Source organism: Lichenostomus cassidix, chromosome 8, assembly GCF_008360975.1.
Source record: "Lichenostomus cassidix isolate B80296 chromosome 8, HeHo_3.0, whole genome shotgun sequence".
Taxonomy (NCBI): Eukaryota; Metazoa; Chordata; class Aves; order Passeriformes; family Meliphagidae; genus Lichenostomus; species Lichenostomus cassidix.
The window spans coordinates 29892143-29912394 of record NC_139489.1 but is presented as its reverse complement, the minus strand read 5'-3'; the positions used below and the strand labels follow the sequence as shown (position 1 = coordinate 29912394).

The 20252-nt window shown below is 49.2% G+C and overlaps 2 protein-coding genes across 4 annotated transcripts in view; one reads left to right on the top strand and one right to left on the bottom strand.

Moving 5' to 3' along the window:
* Positions 1-8710, top strand: part of RGL1 (ral guanine nucleotide dissociation stimulator like 1) — a 56329-nt gene extending 47619 nt beyond the window's left edge. For 2 of the 3 annotated variants that reach the window (XM_085068704.1, XM_085068706.1), the window contains 4 exons: positions 287-470; positions 1132-1521; positions 2628-2742; positions 3269-4571. In XM_085068704.1, the coding sequence (XP_084924830.1) occupies positions 287-470; positions 1132-1521; positions 2628-2742; positions 3269-3366 (787 nt within the window). In that variant the 3' untranslated portion in view covers positions 3367-4571. Of the gene's footprint in view, positions 1-286; positions 471-1131; positions 1522-2627; positions 2743-3268; positions 4572-7342 lie in introns of those variants that run through there. The other variant, XM_085068705.1, reaches the window with a different exon arrangement.
* A 6657-nt stretch (positions 8711-15367) lies between these two features.
* COLGALT2 (collagen beta(1-O)galactosyltransferase 2) overlaps positions 15368-20252 on the bottom strand; it is a 52745-nt gene continuing 47860 nt past the window's right edge. The window contains exons 9-12 of the mRNA XM_085068702.1: positions 19001-19133; positions 18034-18161; positions 17324-17530; positions 15368-16951 (exon numbers count right to left, since the gene is read on the bottom strand). Of these exons, the coding sequence (XP_084924828.1) occupies positions 16675-16951; positions 17324-17530; positions 18034-18161; positions 19001-19133 (745 nt within the window). The 3' untranslated portion in view covers positions 15368-16674. The remainder of the gene's footprint in view (positions 16952-17323; positions 17531-18033; positions 18162-19000; positions 19134-20252) is intronic.

The window sequence follows — 20252 nt, the reverse complement described above, 5'->3', positions numbered from 1 at the left end:
TTCTATTAAATGAACCTGAAAATGTGAAGAGACCGAAGGTGAGTGTTGTTCTAGTGGGGCACAAGCTGGCTGTGGCCTTGCAGCTGTGGGCACTGTATCAGGAAGGTGTTGTGTTAGCCTGTGACAAAGCCTCTGGACAAACTGTGTAAACACCACAGAGGAAATGAAAACAATAGGCCACTCCAGAGTGGAAAAACTCCAGAACTTAAGAGTTCTGAACCAAGAGACAGCTTTGTTCAGCCCAACTCTCACTTACTGGCTTTCATGCTTTTTTTTCCTGTACTAGACTTTTTCTGGGCACTGATCTGTTCACCCCACCGAAAGAGCAACCTCCAAAGAGCTCTCCGGTAGGAGGGAGCTCCGGGGAAAGCACGGATTCTGCCAGTGTTTCATCGTGTGAGTTTAATCACTCTGAAACTGAGGATGTGTGTGTGACTCCCATCTCCAGTCCCGAGGATCCTCTGAAAAAGGTACAACTGGTGCCTCTGCATGCTGCAGGCAGCCCCAAGACACTTGCCCAAGGCTCTTGGTCTGGAGTAGAGCACTTGTTTTAGTGGAACGGAGAGAGAAATGTGTAAAGATGGGAGTAATCCAGTCAGGGCTCTTGCACAATGCTCTGTGTTGCCCCTTCTAGTGGGTTTGTTCCTGTCAGGAAGCTTTTGAGCAAGGCAGAGGGAGAGAAAGGCAAACGCTGAGCAGGGGAAGGAAGGCGGCAGTTCAAGGAGAGTGGCAGAGAGGGGAAGGGTGTGTGCATTTCCACTTGTGTAAAGGCTCCCACCTGGAGCAGGAGTGCCTGTGGCACCCTCTGCTCCTTCCCAGCCAGTCCCAGTTCCTGGCTGGCCGCCCACAGCCTGATGCTGTTCCTTGGATCTGCTGCCACCTCCTGGGCTGCTCTTACTGAGAGGCCACAGCATCCCCAGTGGGACAGAAATTGCCATTAAAATGGTAAAATCAATCAAGTGAAGTTCAGTTTTCCTAGAGCAAGGAATCCCCCTGCCAGCAGGTTGGGCAGAGTGTGGGTGACTGAGGTTTTGTCTGTGCCTTCTGCTTTCATTGTTCCTCTGGCACAGTGACACACCCAGACACACCAAAGGTCCCCTTTGTGAGAGCACTTTCCTTTCTGTCGTGCAGACCTCTGGATATCCCTTATCCTCCTGTTCTCCTGACTCTTCCACCAGCACACCTTCCTCAGGGGTGGCATCTTTACCGTCATTCCCCACCCTGCTGGCCTTCAACGATGACAAGAGCTCCGTGGGCTCTGACAAGGGCTATGACTCTGACAAGAGCTCCATTGGCTCTGACAAGGGCTCCAGCTCCAGCAAGAGCGCTGGCTGCAACAAGGGCTCCATCTTTGACCTTGGCTCAGGCCCGGAGAGTGGCTCCATGCCCAGCAGGGACTCGGGCTCAGTACTGAGCAGTGCCCCCAGAGTGCTGCCCGTGTACAATCGGCAGAGCGGGGGCTCCTGTATCATCCGGGTCAGCATGGATGGGCTCCACGCCAGCGTCTACAAGAGCATCCTGGTGAGTAGCACGGCCCTAGGCTCAGGACATGTGTCTATGGGGGGTGACTGAACATATCACTGCGTTTTGAAAACATCCCTTCACCGAGCTGGCTCATCACACCTAGCTGGAAAGGGAACACATGCAGAAGGTGTGGAGCCGGGTAGTAATAAGAGGTTTGAAAACAGCTTTGGGGAAGTTTCTGGTCTGGAAATTGAAGTCTGTGTTTTATCAGAAAGCTCTAGGTGAAGCACTGTGAGCACATTCAGTTTTTGACATAAGATGCCATGTGCCACGTTTTCCCTGGAGCAGCTTTTCCCCAGGAGCTGCTTTCTGAAAGCAGGGAGCTGCAGGGGAGGGAGCTGGCATGCCCTTTAAATTCTACAGCTTCTCCCTGTGGAGAATGGAGAATCTCCCTCCTCTCACCAGACCAGCACCCCAGCATTCAGGCATTTCCCTCTCTGCTCATTCCACAGACAGATCCCAGCAGTACCACCAGTGCTGGACCGTGGGTGATGTGGCTCAGCTCAGCTGGGGACCCTCACAGCCTGCCTGGGGGGAGCAAATACAGGGGGTACTTCTCAGCACCTTCAGTTAACTCTTGATTTTAATGAGCTGATGTCCTCAAGTCCTGCAAGTTGTTCCCTGAAGGCCTGATGGATTTGGCTCCTATTGAGACTGTGGGAGGCTCTGGAGGAGCCCTGTCTCTGCTGCAGCTGCACTTCCACACTTGAAGGCAATTGCAGCTACAAGGCCAGAAAGCTTTGCAGGATGTTCAAGGAAGTGTTTAGCACAGGAGCCTGCAAACAGCAGCTGGGGCAGCTGTTCATGGGGGCTTTTGTGGCTGGTGAGAATGAGGTCTCATCTCTCAGAGCGAGCAGACACAGGGATTTATTGCTGTCTCTTGCGGTATGGTGTCTATTAGCTTGAACTAAAAAGCCACCACCTCGAAATGTCATAAATACCAAGTTTAGTATCTGTCAGCCCCCACCACTTTGTTACTAACCTATTGTGGTTTTGTCAGTTCTCTAACATATCTTCCAAGACCAAGCTGTCAGGTTTTTGCTTATTATTTAACCATGCGAGTGAATGAGCAGAATCTCTCATTGCAACTCTTATCTTTCCAGATAACCAACCAAGACAGAATCCCTGATGTCACCCAGCGAGCCTTGCTGAAGCACAACCTCCAGCCTGATGCAGTTGAAGATTATGAACTTGTGCAGGTGATCTCTGAGGACAAAGGTAGGGAGGCTGCCTGGAGAGTTGTGTTCTGTTGGATTTCAAAGGAAAGAGTAAAGTGGGAAGCATTAAAAATGCCGTCGACAGGTTACAGCTGCCAGTGAGAAACCCCCTGGCTGCTTGGGGTGGTTCCTGTCAGCACAGCCCCCTTCCCACAGGCAGAGCCAGCTCTTGGGCTGCCAGGCTGACCTTGTATGTGCCCTGTGGCCACTGACTGACCACAGGATCTTCGGGAGAGGGGAGTCTGTCTCCCTGGGACCAGGCCCTCAGATCCTACCCATCATCAGCCTCCCACCCAGCCTCCTCCTGGGGGGGGCTGCCAGGGCCTCTGCCAGGCTGGGCATGGCCTGGGCCTGCCCTGCCCCTCCTGCCCTGCTCCCTTTCCTTCAGGAAGCTGGTCCCAATGCCACTCTGCAGAACAGGGAGAGGGCCCCTCCAGCCCCGTCCTGCTCCCACTCCCTGTCCTCTCCCAACTTTCCAGCTGCTGTGCAGCCCTCCCCACTAATGTTGCCCTGGCCCTGTCCTGCAGAGCTGGTGTTCCCCCGTGATGCCAATGTGTTCTACGGCATGAACAGCCACGTGAACTTTGACTTCATCCTGCGGAAGAAGGCAGAGCTTGTTGGCTGAGGCTGCACCTGCGCTACACTCCAGGATCACTGGGAATCTGTCGGAATTTCCTGTTGAAAATGTGCAGTTGGAGCAATGGGCAGCCCTGGTGCAAAGGCTGCTGGCTGCCACATTTGTCTTGAGGACACCACACAAGCCAGCTTTCTTTGTGAGAAGTTCTCCTTCATGCCAGTATTATACAGAAGATGATCACCTGAATTTATTTTTATAGAACTGAAGCAAGTTCTGAGTACACGTCTGCCTAACCCAGCTGAAAACTTTTTGCACTTGTTCTGTACCAGAGAATGACCCATTTTGGATCTTGTTTCCAAAGAACTTTAAAATGAATGAACTGCACTTGCATGAACATCATGAATGGGACAAACAAACTAGTTGTGTTGGATGGAGGTCTCAATGTCACGACATCGTGGTTTCCCTTGAACTTGGTTAAGCCATGGACCAGAACCCGATGCCTTTTGTGTGCACTCCCATATAATAGATGGACCTCTTCCCAATGTGCAATTCCTCAGCAGGAGCTGAACTTTGAACCTTTTTAAAAGCCATAAATGAGACGCTGGATTGTAAGCAGCCCTGATTTGAGACGAATGAAATAGATACATTATTTCTGGTTCTGGATGTAGCACTGTGCACGCCTGTGCAGGTCTAGGCATTGCTATCCAAATAGATAGCTTAGGATTGTTAAGGATCATTAGCTAAAATAGAGTTTTATCCATACCTGGGCCTTTTCCTCCCAGTTTTGTGGCACTAATTTGCAAAACTGGGCTCAGGTAGGTTTTACGCTATGTTTGGATGCACCACTTCTGTTTACACGCAGGTAAAACAGACTGACTGTAGGTCTGTTGTACATCCAGGAGACTATGGTAGATCCCACAGGCCTGGTGTAGGTCCTGGTCTGAACATTTTATGAATTCCAGTTGTATCTTTGTTTAGAGGTTGATGGGGGGGGTTGTTACTGAGCGTAACCTTTGCCCAAAGTTAGGGCAAGACTAGAAGTTCAGTTTTCTCTGCTTTTGGTATCTGTACAGTGCAGTTCCTCATGTACATAGCATAATTCCTAATGTATATAGTTCTGTTCACTCAGAGGGCATATGGCAGTGTTAAGTTCTGGATTTTAAAATTACACTTTCCAAATGTTTATATGTAAGATGTTTTTAACTGCTTACCTGTAATCTTTATATAAGTATATAAATTGTTTTTCATTAGTATTTGCCTGGAATTGGTCAATTTCCTTTTATTAGTGCATATCAGATGTGTAGAAACACCTCACACCACTTCCCTTGCTGGCACTTTTTTCAACTTCTTTACTTTTACTGTTTTAACTTCTCAACAGCAAAGCCCTCCCAGCACATCGGCCATGCACAGAGTCTGCGAAAGGTAGTGAGATTTTGTGCCATCTCTTGAGGTTACAGCTCAAAGGTTACCATAACTGGGTAGTTTAGATTGGGAACCAATTTTATATCTTCTGCATGGAATCATTCTCTTGGCTCACTGAATGACTTCTGAAGCCAGATAGTACCAAAAAAGAGCTTTTGAGTGTTTCCACTTCTCCCCATTGTCTCAGTTGTGGCATTTTTTCCTCCCACTCTCCCAGTCATTGCTTTGTTGGGTTTTTCCCTCCATGCACACAATGCAAACATTGAGATAAATAGTTTATACACTACAGCCCTTTCTGCCATTTCACTAATAACTTCAGTGTAAGAGGAGACTCCCAAAGCTGCCCAAAAGTCTCACACACTCAGTCCCTGAACTACAGCTGCCCTGGCCACTTAAAGGCCTCTCATGTTACACCAAGGAAGACAAAACAGAGAGTACCCGAATCTGATTCTTACCTTTTATTTTACCTCAGGCCACAAAACCCAGCACAACCTTACTCCATTTCCTTCAGGATCAATACATTGGTGAACTTGGAATTTCCTATGCCATATTGAGAGCACAACAGCACTTTACCTTCCTTAACCCAAAGCAAAGACCAAGCTGGTGGGTTCCAAGCAGTATTGCAATTAATCATTTTTAGGGCCTGTCACCACGGCCTTTCTTGTGAGGAAGCTGCCAGAAGGCTGGTTCAAAGCTGGTGCTCCTGCTCAGTTTTGAAACCTGTTAGTTATTTGCATACAAAGTTGCTCTTGTAAAGCATGCTGGGCTTGAAAAACAGTTAGCCAAGCAAGCTGAAAAATAGAGCAGTTGCGGGTTGATACAATGTTGCAAAGGCAAGCGTTTGTAACTGCTGTGGAATAGCATGAGCAACTTGGGAAAAAAGTGCTGTTTTAGCAGAGAAATGTGCCCTCCGAGTTGTGAGGCGATGAGGCAAAAAGACAGAAAGGCAGCTGGCCCACAAGTCCGTGCTATTGTCACCAATCCAGAGTGGGATCTGGAGACCTGGGATGGAAATATCTGGAGTACTGATGAATCTGATACCTCTACTGAGGATGAATCAGAAGCAAAAAAATTAAGGTGCTTATGCAACTCCTGTTTTTGCAGGGAAACTGTTGACTGGGAGGAATGGACCAGCTGTCCGGACTGATGAACTGATTATAGCTCTGAGGAAGTCAAGAATTTACTGGAAAAATACAAGCAGAGGCCAGGGGAGAAACCTCAAAACTGGCTAGTGCGCCTTACAGAGGAAGATGCTGACACTGTGTTAGTGGATGATGGAGATGCTAAAAAGTTTATGGGGCTTACATCTGATCTGTATGTGCAAGCAGCGTTACGCCGGGTTGGGGCAAATAATGTCACTAGGGTAGCAGCTGTTGGGGAAGGGCTGTCAGACTGGTATACAAATCATGGTGCTTGCCCGCATGTGGCTAAAGAATGGACAACTTTAAGACAAGCTTGAAATCTGCTTAAAGCAGAAGGGATGAAAGTTAATGTAATGCTGGGGTCTCTTAAACACTATTTGGCCCAACCCCTGACCCCTGGGATGTGGAACGCTCTCCTACACAGATGCCTGAAAGGATGGAAAACCTCCCTTATCCCCTTGCTCTTACTGAGCAAGGAAACCCAGTTGAACAGGTTATTGAAAAGTTAATTAGGGGATTTACTGGGATTAAAACAAGAGAAATCAGCTCAGGAGCAGTTGAGTACTGTTGAACTGTACTATGGGACACCTGTAGAAATACAATCAGATAATGGGTCACATTCCAAAAAGCACCAGGTAAAAGCTTGGGAAGAGGACCAGGCAGTAAATTGGGTTTGGTATTTACAATACCACCCACAAGGGGCTGGCCTTCTTGAGTGTCTAAACGGACTGCTAAAACAACAATTAAGGTACCTGAGAGACAACTCAGATAAAAAAGGGGGTTGATCATTTGTCTGAGGAAACAAGGTATTAAATCACTGTGTTGTGGCTGATACACAAACCCCCTTGGTGCGTATTAAGGGCCCAAACACCCAGCCTATCAGGTTCCCCATCACGTCAGGAACATACACCAATGGTTAAACGTGTCAAGCCCAAGCAGAAAGTGGGAATCTGTTACACAGAAAACTACACTCACATTTCATGCAGCGGAAGTGCAATGGGTAAAAACAGACCTTGTGATTAGCACATCAGGGGACCAACGAGTGTTTTTATATTTTGCTTTTCGCCCTGCTTTAGTAGCAAGTGGATCTGTAGTGTTAAATCCTGTACACCTGCAGCCTAAGGGGCTGTTCACTTTAGGCATTCAAAGCACTGCTGCTTCTACCCATATGCTCCCTAATGGAACTATAGGATCAATCTTTTGGGTTATGCCCTCCCCATCCATTCAAGGTTCTGCACAGTTCTACTTTTCAGGTGCCAAGCTATGGTATCCACCCCCATGGAACCTGGTCCTATCGCCACTGAGATGATAGCAGCAGAAGCAAACCAGGCAGTTACTATCCCCAATCCAGGGGAACAGCACTGGCACTGAGTACCTGCTCAGCATTTAACGTCAGCAGGGGTGATAGCTGGGAGCAGGAGGAGGGGGAGGTAACTGCTCTTCTCTTTATGTTTTAACAGGATACCTGCAACTCAGACCCTCCTGGAACAAAACATCTGGGTGACCCTTGCTTGAGTGAACATTCCTGCTCTGCCCATGCACAATTACAGAAATTGCGGATACTCACTCAACAGCTTATGGAAAACACCGGTTGGAATCCATTTGCTGGATGGACATGGGGTTGGAAATGGTTAAAAAAGAAATCAGTATTACTTTGTGCCTTAGGCATTAGGTTTTTATGCATTACTACTTGTATAATGTTTAGTATCATTAATACAGTCCTTAATAGATAGCATGTTGCATCATACTGTTTTTTCTAAGATTGAAATTGAGGGGTTTGGACCATGTGGTGGCATGTGTCAGGGACTGAAGCCATGCCTAAGGCCCACTGTACTTGGCCTGGGGTAATGCATGTGGACAAGATAATGAAGAAAAGACAGTGAAGAAAACCTTATTGTTTGGTAGGAACTTGACCTTTGAGAGTAACAATGTAATGGTCAACAGATAGAAAGTTAACCTATGGAAGAGGAACAATGCATAATGGAGCTGTTGTTAGCATGGTGATGCCTTAAAAGCTGGTAAAAATATGAGGTAGACAGAGCAGTACAGGGAAAAAGGGTATTACCTTGGTTTTAATAGGATCCTATGTGCATTCTTGTCAAAGGTGGAAACACGCCGAGGAGCGCACACTGTGTACAATGCGTATATAATTTTATGGACTTCCCAAATTAGCATATCTACCTAAAATCCCCCAATAAGAAACTTAACAAATGAAGTAATTGTCCCCCTATTCTAATTATGTCCCCCAAGTGAGACTACAGCCTAGTTTACAAAAACATGTTCCAGAGAGGAGACTCTGTCCAAGGCTGGAGCCTCTAGTTTTGAGATACTTATGAATGTTTCATCTTCCCCCGTGGAGAACCCCCAAACTAAGCTAAATATCAGACTACAAGAGTTATAAACATGTGGGGCTAAGGAGTACAAGGAGTGTTTGTGAAGGGTACAAGGAGACGGAAAGGGTATAAAAATGTATAAAAAGGGTACAAAAAAGGACAAAAAAACATCAGGCATCAATGGAGGTGGTATCATGAGCCATTGTGGCCCCATCTCAGGTGCTGGCCATGCATAAGATGACGCCATAACTGGAAAAAATTCCACTCCAGAGGAGGAGCAATATGAGGCATGGTTTTGGGGTGGAGAGGGAGAGGAGGATGTGATGCACACCACTTCAGTCCAGGGGATGCCCTGAAGGTGCACAGCCAACCTGCCCCTCTCCCCCACGCACCATGCTCCATCTCCTCCTGCTCAGTGGCTTTTCATGAATCCAGGGGTTGGTATGTACTATTTGCTACAGCAACTAATAAAATTGATTTGCTTTGCAATCACAAGTGTGTTTCAAGTTTTTTGTGCACAGGCATCCTCCAGAACCTGTAACAAAAGTAAGTACATGGAAAGTGGAAAAATAACAGAAAACTCCTGAAGTGTTTCAACTGGCTCCTACTTTTCTGAAACACAGTTAATTCTGGGGAGACCAAAGCTTGGGCAGCGCCTGCCAAGGAACTGAAAACACAGACAGAAATAGCACTTGTCACAGGGGTAGTGGCATCAGTGGTGGGGTTTCCTCCGGCCAGCAGCAGTATGTTTAAAAGAAGGCTCTAGGGAGCACGGTGAACAGGATCAGGCAAACAGGATCAGGCAAACAGGATCAGGCAAACATCTCTGAGGGCATGGCACAGCAGTTTGTGCTGCAGTTTGTGCAGGCAGGGTTACAGGTATCCTCCTGCTAGAGAGGTTTTTAGTCTGTTTTAGTGTTGAGAATTGCTGGTTGGTTGCTTCTTTTGTTGTTGTTGTGGGTTTTTTTGTGTTTTTTCTTTCAATGATGGTCTTTACACGATCAAAAGCTACAGCTAGTATAAGTGTACCTAGCCAAACAGAACTCTCCAAGAAGGATGTGTCTGTCCAGACCCCTTCCTGTGAGGAGTGTTTGAGCTGGTCAGTAGTACCAGGGGATGTTGTAAAAGACACCTTGTCTGAGGTGTGAACAGGTGAACGATCTCCCTTCTCTGGTGGCCGACCTTAAGGAGGAAGTAGAAAGATTAAGGAGCATTAGAGAAAGTGAAATAGACTGGTGGAGCTTCAACCTTCCATCCCTGAGAGAAGCCCCCCCAAGCAGTCAGAGGACTCTCATGCAATCTCCTATCAGGCAATAGGAGGACACCTGGTGGGTGAAGGGGAGTGGAAATGGGTTCCTGTTCAGGGAGGTAATAAAAATTCTTCCCAACCCCCATCACCCATCCAGGTGCCACTTCAGAATAGGTAAGAGGCCCTGGATGAGGAGGGTCAGCCAGATGACATAGAAGAAAACAATCTGCCCTGTGAGCCTCCCAGTTCTAATTCTACTCGGCCTGTCAGACAGATCATTACCTCTAGTATTACAAAGAAAATAAGGATAGTTGTGGTAGGCAACTCTCTTCTGAGGGGAATAGAAGGCCCCCTATGTCACTCAGACCCATCCCACAGGGAGGTCTGTTGCCTCCCCAGGGCCTGGGTACAGGATATTACCAGGAGACTCCCTGGGCTGGTTTAGCACTCTGATTATTACTCACTGCTGGTACTCCAGGCTGGCAGTAATGAGATTGAAAAGAAGAGCACTAGGGCAATTAAAAGGGACTTTAGGGCACTGGGTCAAGTGGTTGATAGGGCAGGAGCACAAATGGTGTTTTGCTCAGTCCCATCTGCAGCAGAGACAAACAATGAAAGGAACAGGAGAACCCACATTATCAACAAGCGGCTCAAGGGTTGGTGTCATTGACAGAATTTTGGTTTTTTTTAATAAAAGGCAATTTTCACGGCACCTGGCCTGCTGGAGCCAGACAGGCTCCATCTGTCTCTTGAGGGCAAAAGGATTCTAGCCCACAAACTGGCGGAATTCATTGAGAAGGCTTTAAACTAGGTTTGAAGGGTGAAGGGGATACAACTGGGCTCTCCAGAAGCAAGCCCAACGGTGGTAAGCCAGAGTCAAAGGTGAAAGGAGCAGCCCAGCTGAAGTGCATGTGCACTAATGCATGCAGCAGGGGTAACAAACAAGAGGAGCTGGAAGTCATGGTGCAGTAGCAGAGCTCTAATGTAGCTGTCATCACAGAAACGTGGTGGGATGACTCTCACAACTGGAGTGCTGCAATGGATGGCTAAAAGCTCTTCAGAAGAGACAGGAGAGGGAGGAGAGGTGGAGGGGTGGCCCTTTATATTAGGGAGGCTTTTGATGTTGTCAAAATTGAAACTAACGATGATGAATTTGAATGCCTGTGGGTAAAGATTGAGCGGAAAGCCAGAAAGACTGACAACCTGCTGGGAGTCTGTTATTGACCACCCAATCAGGAAGAGGTAGGTAATTTATTTTATAAGCAGCTGGAGAATGTTTCAGGATCACCAGCCCTTGCTTTTGTAGGTGAATTTAACCTACCAGACATCTGCTGGGAACTCAACACAGCAGAGAAGAGGCAGTCTAGGAGGTTCTTAGAATGTGTGGAGGACAACTTGTCACAGCTGGTGAGTGAGCTGACCAGAGGAGGGACTGCATTAGAACTGCTGTTTGCTAACAGAGATGGGCTGGTAGGAGATGTGGTGGCTGGAGGTCGTCTAGGGCATAGGGATAATGAAATTATAGAGTTTTCAATATTTGGTGAAATCAGGAGGGACATCAGTAAAACTTTCACACTAGACTTCAGGAAGGTAGACTTTGACCTATTCAGGAGACTTATTCGGAGAGTTCCTTGGGAAGCAGCCCTTAAGAAAAAAGGAGTTCAAGAAGGGTGGACATGCTTCAAAACAGAGTTCTTGAGGGCACAGGAACAGACTGTTTTACTGTGTGCTGAAAGATGAGTCGATGAGGTAAACATCCAGCCTGGATGGGCAAGAAGCTTATGAAGGAACTAAGGAATAAAAAGAGGATGTATCTATCATCTTTGGAAGGAGGGTCAGGTATCTCAGGAAATATTTAAGGGGGTTGTTATGGCATGTAGGAAAAAAATTAGAGAGGCCAAAGCTCAGTTAGAATTTAATTTTGCAACTTTTGTGAAGGATAATAAAAAGTGTTTTTACAAATATATCAATGGCAAAAGGAAGGTTAAGAACCATCTCGGTTCTCTACTGGATGCAGAAGGGAATTTAGTGACCGCAGATGGGGAGAAGGCAGAGGTGTTTAACGCTTTCTTTGCCTCAGTCTTTATTAAAAAGACAGTTTGTCCTCAGGACAACTGTCCTGCGCTGGTAGATGGTGTCAGGGAGCAGGATGGTCCTCCTATTATCCAGGAGCAAGCAGTCAGAGAACTGCTGAGCTCCTCAGATGCTCATAAATCTATGGGACCAGATGGGATCCATCCCAGGGTGATGAGGGAGCTGTCAGAAGAGCTTGTGAAGCTGCTCTCCATCATTTACCAACAGTTCTGTCTCACTGGTGAGGTTCCAGATGACTGGAAGCTGGCCAACATGATGCCCATTTACAAGAAGGGTAGGAAGGAAGATTCTGGAAATTATAGGCCAGTCAGTCTAACCTCGGTGCCCAGTAAGGTCGTGGAACAGTTTATTTTCAGTGCCATAACATAGCACTTACAGGATGGCCAGGGGATTAGACCCAGCCAGCATGGGTTCAGGACAGGTAGGTCATGCTTGACCAACCTGATCTCCTTTTATGACCAGGTGACCTGCCTCTGGATGTGGGAAAGGCTGTGGATGCTGTCTGCTTGGACTTCAGCAAGGCCTTTGACACTGTTTCCCACAGTAAACTCCTGGAAAAGCTGGCAGCTCAAAGCTTGGTCAGGTGCACTCTTTGCTGGGTTAAGAACTGGCTGAACAGCCAGTTCCAGAGGTGCTGAGCGGTGCTGCATCCAGTTGGCAGCCAGTCACCAGTGGTGTCCCTCAGGGATCTGTGCTGGGGCCAGTTTTGTTTAATATTTTTATTGATGACATGGATGAGGGTATTGAATCTGCTGTTAGTAAATTTGCAGATGACACCAAGCTGGGGGTGTGTGTCAATCTGTGTCAATCTGTGGGAGGGCTCTGCAAAGAGACTTAGAATGATTCTATAGATGGGCAGAGTCCAATAAGATGACATTCAACAAGTCCAAGTGCCGAGTCCTGCATTTTGGCCACAACAATCCCCTACAACATTATAGGCTGGGGACAGTGTGGCTGGACAGTGGCCAGGCACAAAGTGACCTGGAGGTACTGGTTGACAGCCGACTGAGTATGAGTGAGCAGTGTGCCCTGGTGGCCAAGAAGGCCAATGGCATCCTGGTTTGTATTAAAAATAGTGTGGCCAGCAGGACCAGGGAAGTCATTGCTCCCCTGTACTTGGCACTGGTGAGGCTGCACCTCAAGTGCTGTGTCCAGTTCTGGGCTCCTCAGGTCAGGGAGGACATTGAGATACTCAAATATGTCCAAAGGAGCGCAACGAGGCCGGTGAAGGGCTTGGAAAACAAGCCCTACGAGGAGCGACTGAGGGAGCTGGGGTTGTTTACCCTGGAGAAAAGAAGACTCCGAGGAGACCTTATCACTCTCTACAACTGCCTGAGGGGTAGTTTGTAGTCAGGTGAGGGTTGGTCTCTTTTTCCAGGCAGCTACTGACAGAACAAGAGGACATAGCCTCAGGCTGCACCAAGGCAAATTTAAGTTGGATGTTAGGAGAAAGTTTTTTACTGAAAGAGTGATAAAGTTCTGGAATTGTCTGCCCAGGGAGGTGGTGGAGTCACCGTCCCTGGATGTGTTTAAAAAAAATTGGATGTGGCACTCAGTGTCATGGTTTAGTTGAAGTGGTGTTAGGGCATAGGTTGGACTCTGTGATCTTGGAGGTCTCTTCCAACCTGACTGATTCTGTGATTCTGTGATCACCCAGGTCTTGCCTACGTCAATAGATCGAGCATTGTTGATGTATATACACATATACAGACACACACACACAAGGCAAAGGACTAATCAGTAAGATTGTGGCCTTGTCTGCTCTGAAATAGACATAAACATTTAATTCCTATATGCTTCATTTGTTCCCCTCCCCTGAAACCACCATCAAGCCCCCAGTGCCACTCACTTCCCAAGTCAACTGAAAGGAAAACCCCCAAGCTAGAAACCCTAGCCCTGTTGCAAAGCTGTTTTTCATAAACTGCCACTGCTCTGCTTAATGAAACCAGAGATAAAGCAAACTCAGACTCCCTGAGCACCCAAACCAGCTCCACTTCTCAGCAGTTCTATCCCAGGCTGACACATCCCCACGTGCACGTCCCTGCCCTCCCATGGCTGCCGGGCTGGCAGTGAGGCCAAGAAGCCCAGAAGCTCCAGCTCAAGGCTGTCCAAGTGATGCAGAGACCTCCTCCATCTCTCATTATTTGAATGAAGTTTAAAAAGGAAACCAAAACCAGGGGTGACTCAATTGTCTTGTATTTTTTTAAAATCCATGTTCTGTTTGCTGGTGTCAGAGGTTGGGGGCATTGGAATTTTTTTTCTCCATCCCTGTTACTAACCAACAAAATCTGGGTGATTAGAGCCATCAATTCTTTTGTAAGAGACAAAGCCTGTGGCTAGGTGGGGCAAGGGGAAGCGGCAGCCGGCCGTTGGGACTGGCACTCGTCCATGGGACACTGGGAGGAAAGGGACTGCTCTTTGCTTCTGGCTGCGACCGCGGGAGATCCAACTGTGCTCTGTCTTCTCCTCCTGGCTGGGTGAGCTTTTGGCTGGGGAAAAGGTGTGGGATCCAACACCTTTTCCCACTGGGAGTGCACACTCTCCTGGCTGCGTTTTTTGCAGCAGCTGCCAGGGAGTCCGGCTGTCCCTGCTGCCCGCCCCGCCTTCACCGCACGAGACCGCGGTGTCTGCCGTGACTGCACAATCCTTGCTACCTCGCTGGCTAGCCTGGGAGAGCCAGCCCCAGCGCCCCTGCCACCCTGCTTTGCCGCTCCGAGCTGCCTGCCTGCTTCTCAGCCTCTTCCGCCATTACCAGCTGCCTGAGGCTGACCTGACCATGCGCCACAGCGCCACCTGCAGCCGCTCGGCAGTCATCGCACCTGCCCTGCCTGGCCGGGAGCTCAACAGCGCCCCTGTTGCTTGCGACCGTGATTACACCACACGGGAAAGTGCTCGGCAGCTCAAAAGTCATCTGCTACCGGTTTCTGGTTCTATTTGTTGTTGTTATTCTTGTTATTGCTTGTTTATAGATACTAGTAAAGAACTGTTATTCTTTTTCCCATACCTTTGCCTGAAAGCCCTTGATTTCAAAATTAAAATAATTCGGAGGGAAGGGAGATCACATTCTTGGTCCTAAGGGAGGGTTCTACCTCTCTTAGCAAGACACCTGTCTTTCAAACCAGGACAGCTGGCGAGGAGCACCCTGTGCTGACGCAGGGAAATGTTGTGTGAGCACACATGAAAACCCCACAGCAAGGGGATGGCAGGAGAGGCTGCTTGCGGGCACCAAGGTGGGTCTGTCACAGAACAAAAAGCACAACAGTGGACGAGACATGGCTCTCACAGCCACAGTGACACCTGACAGTGTTGGATGCTCACCTGGGCATGGAGCCCTGCTCCTGCAGGAGCTCCTCACCAACACCTCTGGGACTGCCATTGTCCTTCACACGGGCCAGACTGGGCCCCTAAAGCCAGACCTACAGAGGAAACAAGAGGAGTTGTGAGGAAGGAATGACCCAGGCTGTGCGTGGGCCCACAGTGGAACCTCCACACTCACCAGGTTGTGTGGGCACCTGCTCCCACAGGGACAGCAGCAGGAACTTGGCTTCCAGGTGGGAGCTGCAGAATGGGCACCTTTACACAGCCAGTGACTCCATGGGAGAGGGACACAGCCAAGAATCCCTTGAGCTGGACTTCCATTAACCTCCAGTGAACATTCAGGGTCAGGCTGGAGGGGGCTTGGAGCAACCTGGTCTAGTGAAAAGTGCCCCTGCCCATGGCAGGGGGCTGGACTGGGTGACCTTTATAGGTACCTTTCAACCCAAAGCATTCCAGGACTCCCCCACCCAATGAAGCACACGCACAGCTGCTCATCTTGCACCAGGTTCTATGTATTATCAGACCGGCTGACAGGTAGCAACATGTCCTCTGTAGCAGAAAGCACAACACTGATCAGTAATTATTCAAAACAAACAAAAACTAAAACCAAAACCCCAGCCACACATACTCAATGCACAGATCTGCCAGCAGGTGAGTCCCCAGATGGCAATTCCAGGAGGGAATCCTCCCACCACCCAGCAGCTCAGGGTCTGCGCCAGCTGCCCTAAGTAGTGTAGTCCATGATCACCTAGCCTCTGAGAAAAGTTTTAAAAAAAAAAATACGCACCATACCCTGCTGGCATTTGAGCCAACAGCAAGTACATCAGAACTCATCCAAAAACCAGACAAGTTTGCTCCTTACATGCAAAAATATCCAGGCAAGTTGCCTTTCTGTCCTGTAACAAACAATTCTATCGGGCTGTTGAGACAGTAACATTGCTATAGGTTCTTTGAGTTTTATAAGGAGAGTTTGTAATCTAACTTTTTAAATTTTAGGTTTCCAAAACTCCTACATTTGCTTTTATGGCCTAAAAAAATAGATTGCCCATAAGTTGTGGAGTTTTGTTTTCCTGAAAGACTAAGTTGAGGCGGGGGTGAAGCAGAATGCGACACAGACCAACTCCGCCTGCAGTGCAGAGACAAATAAATCCAGCCACCTCCACTTGCGTGGCTTCCAGGTCTTCAGATGTGCCAAGACATCCGTTCTGGATCCAGAGGCCTGTTTAGAGGGGATGCAGCAAGATTAGGAGTGAGCTGGGGGGAAGCCAGCACTGGTTTTGTACCGGAGCATGATGGGAAAACAAGACAGAGGAGCACTGCTCCCCTGCATTGAACATTTTGGGGAAACATCTTGATTGAGACAGGGATTCCTTTGGAAAAGAAACCCAAATTCCCCAAATGGTCAGCAAACAGGGTGGTAAAAGCCTACAGACCTACAAGGAGTGAGGCAGCAGCCCAGGTACAGCCATCCCAAAAGGCACTGACATTTGTACACCTCTATATATTAATCTTTATAAATACAGTGTTCTACGTGAGGAACTGTAGAAAGATGTCATTCCAAGCTGGCTTCTTTTAACAAAAGCTTGCCAGGGCTTTTGCTCAGATCTGGAACACTTGTTCTTTTTCCTCCTTCGTGTCCCTCGGCGGCCTGGGCAGGCGTCCAGCCCAACCCCTGTGCACAGCCCTCAAGAGCGGTGGGAAGGAGACCACATGAAGAGCTGCTCTACAACTTTCAAGGGTGAAAAGCCAAAGTGTGAGGCAGGTTCAGCTGTCACCAGAGCCCCTGGGAGGCAGGCACTCATAGCTCGTCCCTGGATGATGGTGCGTTGAGGGACGACTGGGAAGGCAGGGTGTCCTTGTTCTGGGCATCACTGTGGATCTTGCCCTGCTGCCGGGACTTCCAGGAGTGCGTTCTGTCCCAGTCAGTGGACACAGTCTCGTTGTCCCAGATGGTGGAGGTCTCTGTGTCGCTGAGGTACCCTGGCTGCCCCGTGTAGTGCGTGGGGTAGACAAGCAGGGGTTCTGCCGAAAAGGCCTTCAAATCTCTGGACTCATAGTACTCCATGTACTTTGTGCTACAGAGGAGAGAAACACCATCAGCAACAAAGGAACCTGCACTGGTGCCAAACCTGTCCCTGGGAGACATAGCCAGCCTGGGGAGCAGATTGGTCTGGGAATGGGGGCAGGTGCTGGGGTACAGCCAGAACCACATCCTTACAACCACAACACACCTGCACAGCCAAAGCCTGTTCCCAGAGACAGCCAAGTGCCTCAGAACCAGCCCACAGGCCCTGCCCCAGGCAAGAATAATTCCCCTCTGTCATCTCCTTTGACCTGTGCCAGGAGCACCACGAGAAGTCCCCATCAACCAGGCCACAAACAAGATCTAGCTTAAGAGTAGTCAGCAAGAGCCAGCTCGCGTCCCCCTGAGCCACAGAGGGACTTACACAGGGTGTTTGTTGTACATGATGGGCAGGAACTCATCCACGGGCAGCATCTTGCTGAAGGGCTCGGCCCCAACGAGCTTCTGAGCCCCATGGAAGGAGATGGCGTAGCCCAGGGTCCAGTAGGAGTAATCAGCTTCCACCAGGTTCCGGACGTTGGGAACGGCTCTCTCGGGCTCCTGTACCTGCATCCTTTTCCGGCCAATGTAGCTTCAGGGGCAAAAACATTGAGGAGATGGGAACCAAAGTAAATCCGTAGCAATTAGGACAAGACTATATGGGTCAGCCAGGGCAGGGCAAAGGGTCAATCCCAGAAGGAATTCCTGACCTAGCTCACAGATTTCTATCCTGCCCCACTCCCAGACATCCAAGTCTTAACCCAGTGGGTGGTACAGCTGTGAAAGGCTTCCTAAGGGAGCCAAGATAGCCTAGCCCAAGGCTCAGGACTGAGCTGTGCTGGTTCCTCTGTCACAGCAGCACCTCCAATATGGCTGAGGTCAAACAACGCTGCCCACCCCAGGCAGGGGTGGAGCCCACAGGGCCTCCCAGCACCAGCCGCCCCGGACAGGGGAACCGTCCCCATGGGAAGAGCCGCTGAGAAGTCTGTGCCACTGTCCCCTGCACTGCAGCATCAACCTGCACCCCTGCTATGCCCCAGCAGTGCTGCCCATCTCCCCACATCCTCCCGAGCTCCCAGAGGATCAGGAACTCACATCAGCTCCCAGTCCAACTGGGCCTGCTCAATGTCATCCATCAGCTTCATCAGCTTCCTCTTGAACTGGTGCTCGAAGCGCACGTCATCCTCAATGACCAGCGTCTTCTCTAGCCCCCTGCTCACCACCTGGAACACCAGGGCTATAAAGTGAGCACAATGGCCCCCATGGGCACCCTACTGTCACTGGGGTCACCCTGACCTGACACTGCCTGCCAGACCATGCTGGCAGGGAGGCTGGAGAACCACTCTGTGACATGTTCATGATATGCCAAGTCATTGGAACTTGCTCCAGCCCAGATGCAGAGTAAGAGGAAAAAAACCAGGAGTGTTTTTTTAACCCCATTTGCTTTTCAAAATCTTCCTGCCTTTCTTCTAAGCAAGCTTGCTCCAAGAAGGCTATTGGATGGATTGCAAAAACCATCACGAAAATGTTCTGATGAAAATCACTCAGAGCTGAGGGCAGATGAATCACAGAATTGTTTGGGTTGGAAGGGACATTAGAAATCATCCAGTGCCATCCCCTGCCATGGGCAGGGACACCTTCCACTATCCCAGGCTGCTCCAAGGCCCGGTGTCCAGGGGATTTGACTTGCAGGGATCCAGGGGCAGCCACAGCTTCTTTGGGCACCCTGTGCCAGGGCCTCTCCACCCTCACAAGGAAGAATTTCTTCCCAATATTCCATCTAACCCTGCCCTCTGACAGTGGGAAGCCACTGCCCATGTCCTGGCACTCCAACCCTTGTCCCAAGTCCCTCTCCAGCTCTCTTGGAGCCCCTTTAGGTATTGAAGGGGAGATGTCAAAGGTGAACACTGTGTTCAAGAAAACCCCTGCAATCCAAGGAAATCAGTTCCATCCTACACTTCCAGAAACCTGGGCTGGATCTGATGCTCTGCACCAGGACTGGCAGTGCATCAGAACACAGCACCTTCCTGGCAGGACCTCCGAGGCATCCCAAAATCCTCACCTCCTTCCAGATGTAGTAGTGGCTCAGGAAGCATCCGATCTCCCCTCTGGTCAGGGGCCTGGAGGAATACGGGTCCCGATATCCCGGCAGCATTTCGATGCTGAGAGCTTTGAGCTGACTCGTATTCAGTGCTCTGGGAAACAGAGAGTATCACCATTGCAAAAAAATAAGTCAGTTCAAGCCAGACACTGGCACAACATGGGGAACGCTGCTGACGTTCAGGGAAAAGCCACACCTCAAGACATTCCTGCAGTCGTTTTGCCCAGAAACAAAGAGGAAAATTAACTTCTTGATTTACATCTCTAAATCAAGCTGATGAATCACATCCTTAACTCTGCTGAAGACTTCTCATGGGACCATCAATTATCTTTAACTCTGCTAAAAACTTCTTGTGGGACCATCCACTTGCCAGGTGCTTGGCTTTGATTATTATTCTAGTAGGCCTTGATGTGGTCCCAAGTCCCCAAGACCCCAAGATGGCATGTGAGCTCCTGTCTTCATGAGGCCTTTTTGCAACTCTCACACTCAAAATTTCTGCCTCAATTTCTCATTATAGAAAGCTCTTAACATACCTTGGAATCACGGAATCATTAAAGCTGGAAAAGCCCTCTAATATCCTCAAATCCAACCATTAACCCAGCAATCCTCCTGGGGATGGGGCTTCCACCACTGCCCTGGGAAGTCTGTGCCAGTGCCTGACCACCCTTTCCATGCAGAAATTTTTCCCCTTTGCCTCCCTGAGCCTCTCCTGGCACAGCCTGAGGCCATTTCCCCTTATCCTGTCTCTTGTTCCCTGGGAGCAGAGCCTGACCCACCCTCACCTGCCCCCTCCTGCCAGGGAGAGCCAAAAGGTCCCCCTGAGCCTCCTTTTCTCCAGGCCGAGCACCCCGACCTGCCCCTGGTCAGATTTGTGCTCCAGACGTTAGAGTAAGCTTGGAAAGGGCTGTGTCACGGTAGCACCACGGCTCTGTAACACCAGGATGGACAACATTCCCAGGAGTTAACTGCTCAATTCACAGAATCCTACATGATTCTAACTTCATTTTGGTCTTAGTCTGAACGCCACTGCGCTGGTTCTCTCACAGAGACTGACTAATTGCAAAGAAAGAAACAGCAGAACTGCCCCAAACAGACAGTCAGGGAGATCCAAGTGGTGTTCAGCTCCCCCTCAGCCCACCCCGCCCCACCAGAAAGAGGTCAGGGCATCCAAGGAGATGCTGTGAAGCAGTAAAGCACATCCCACTCTGAAAAC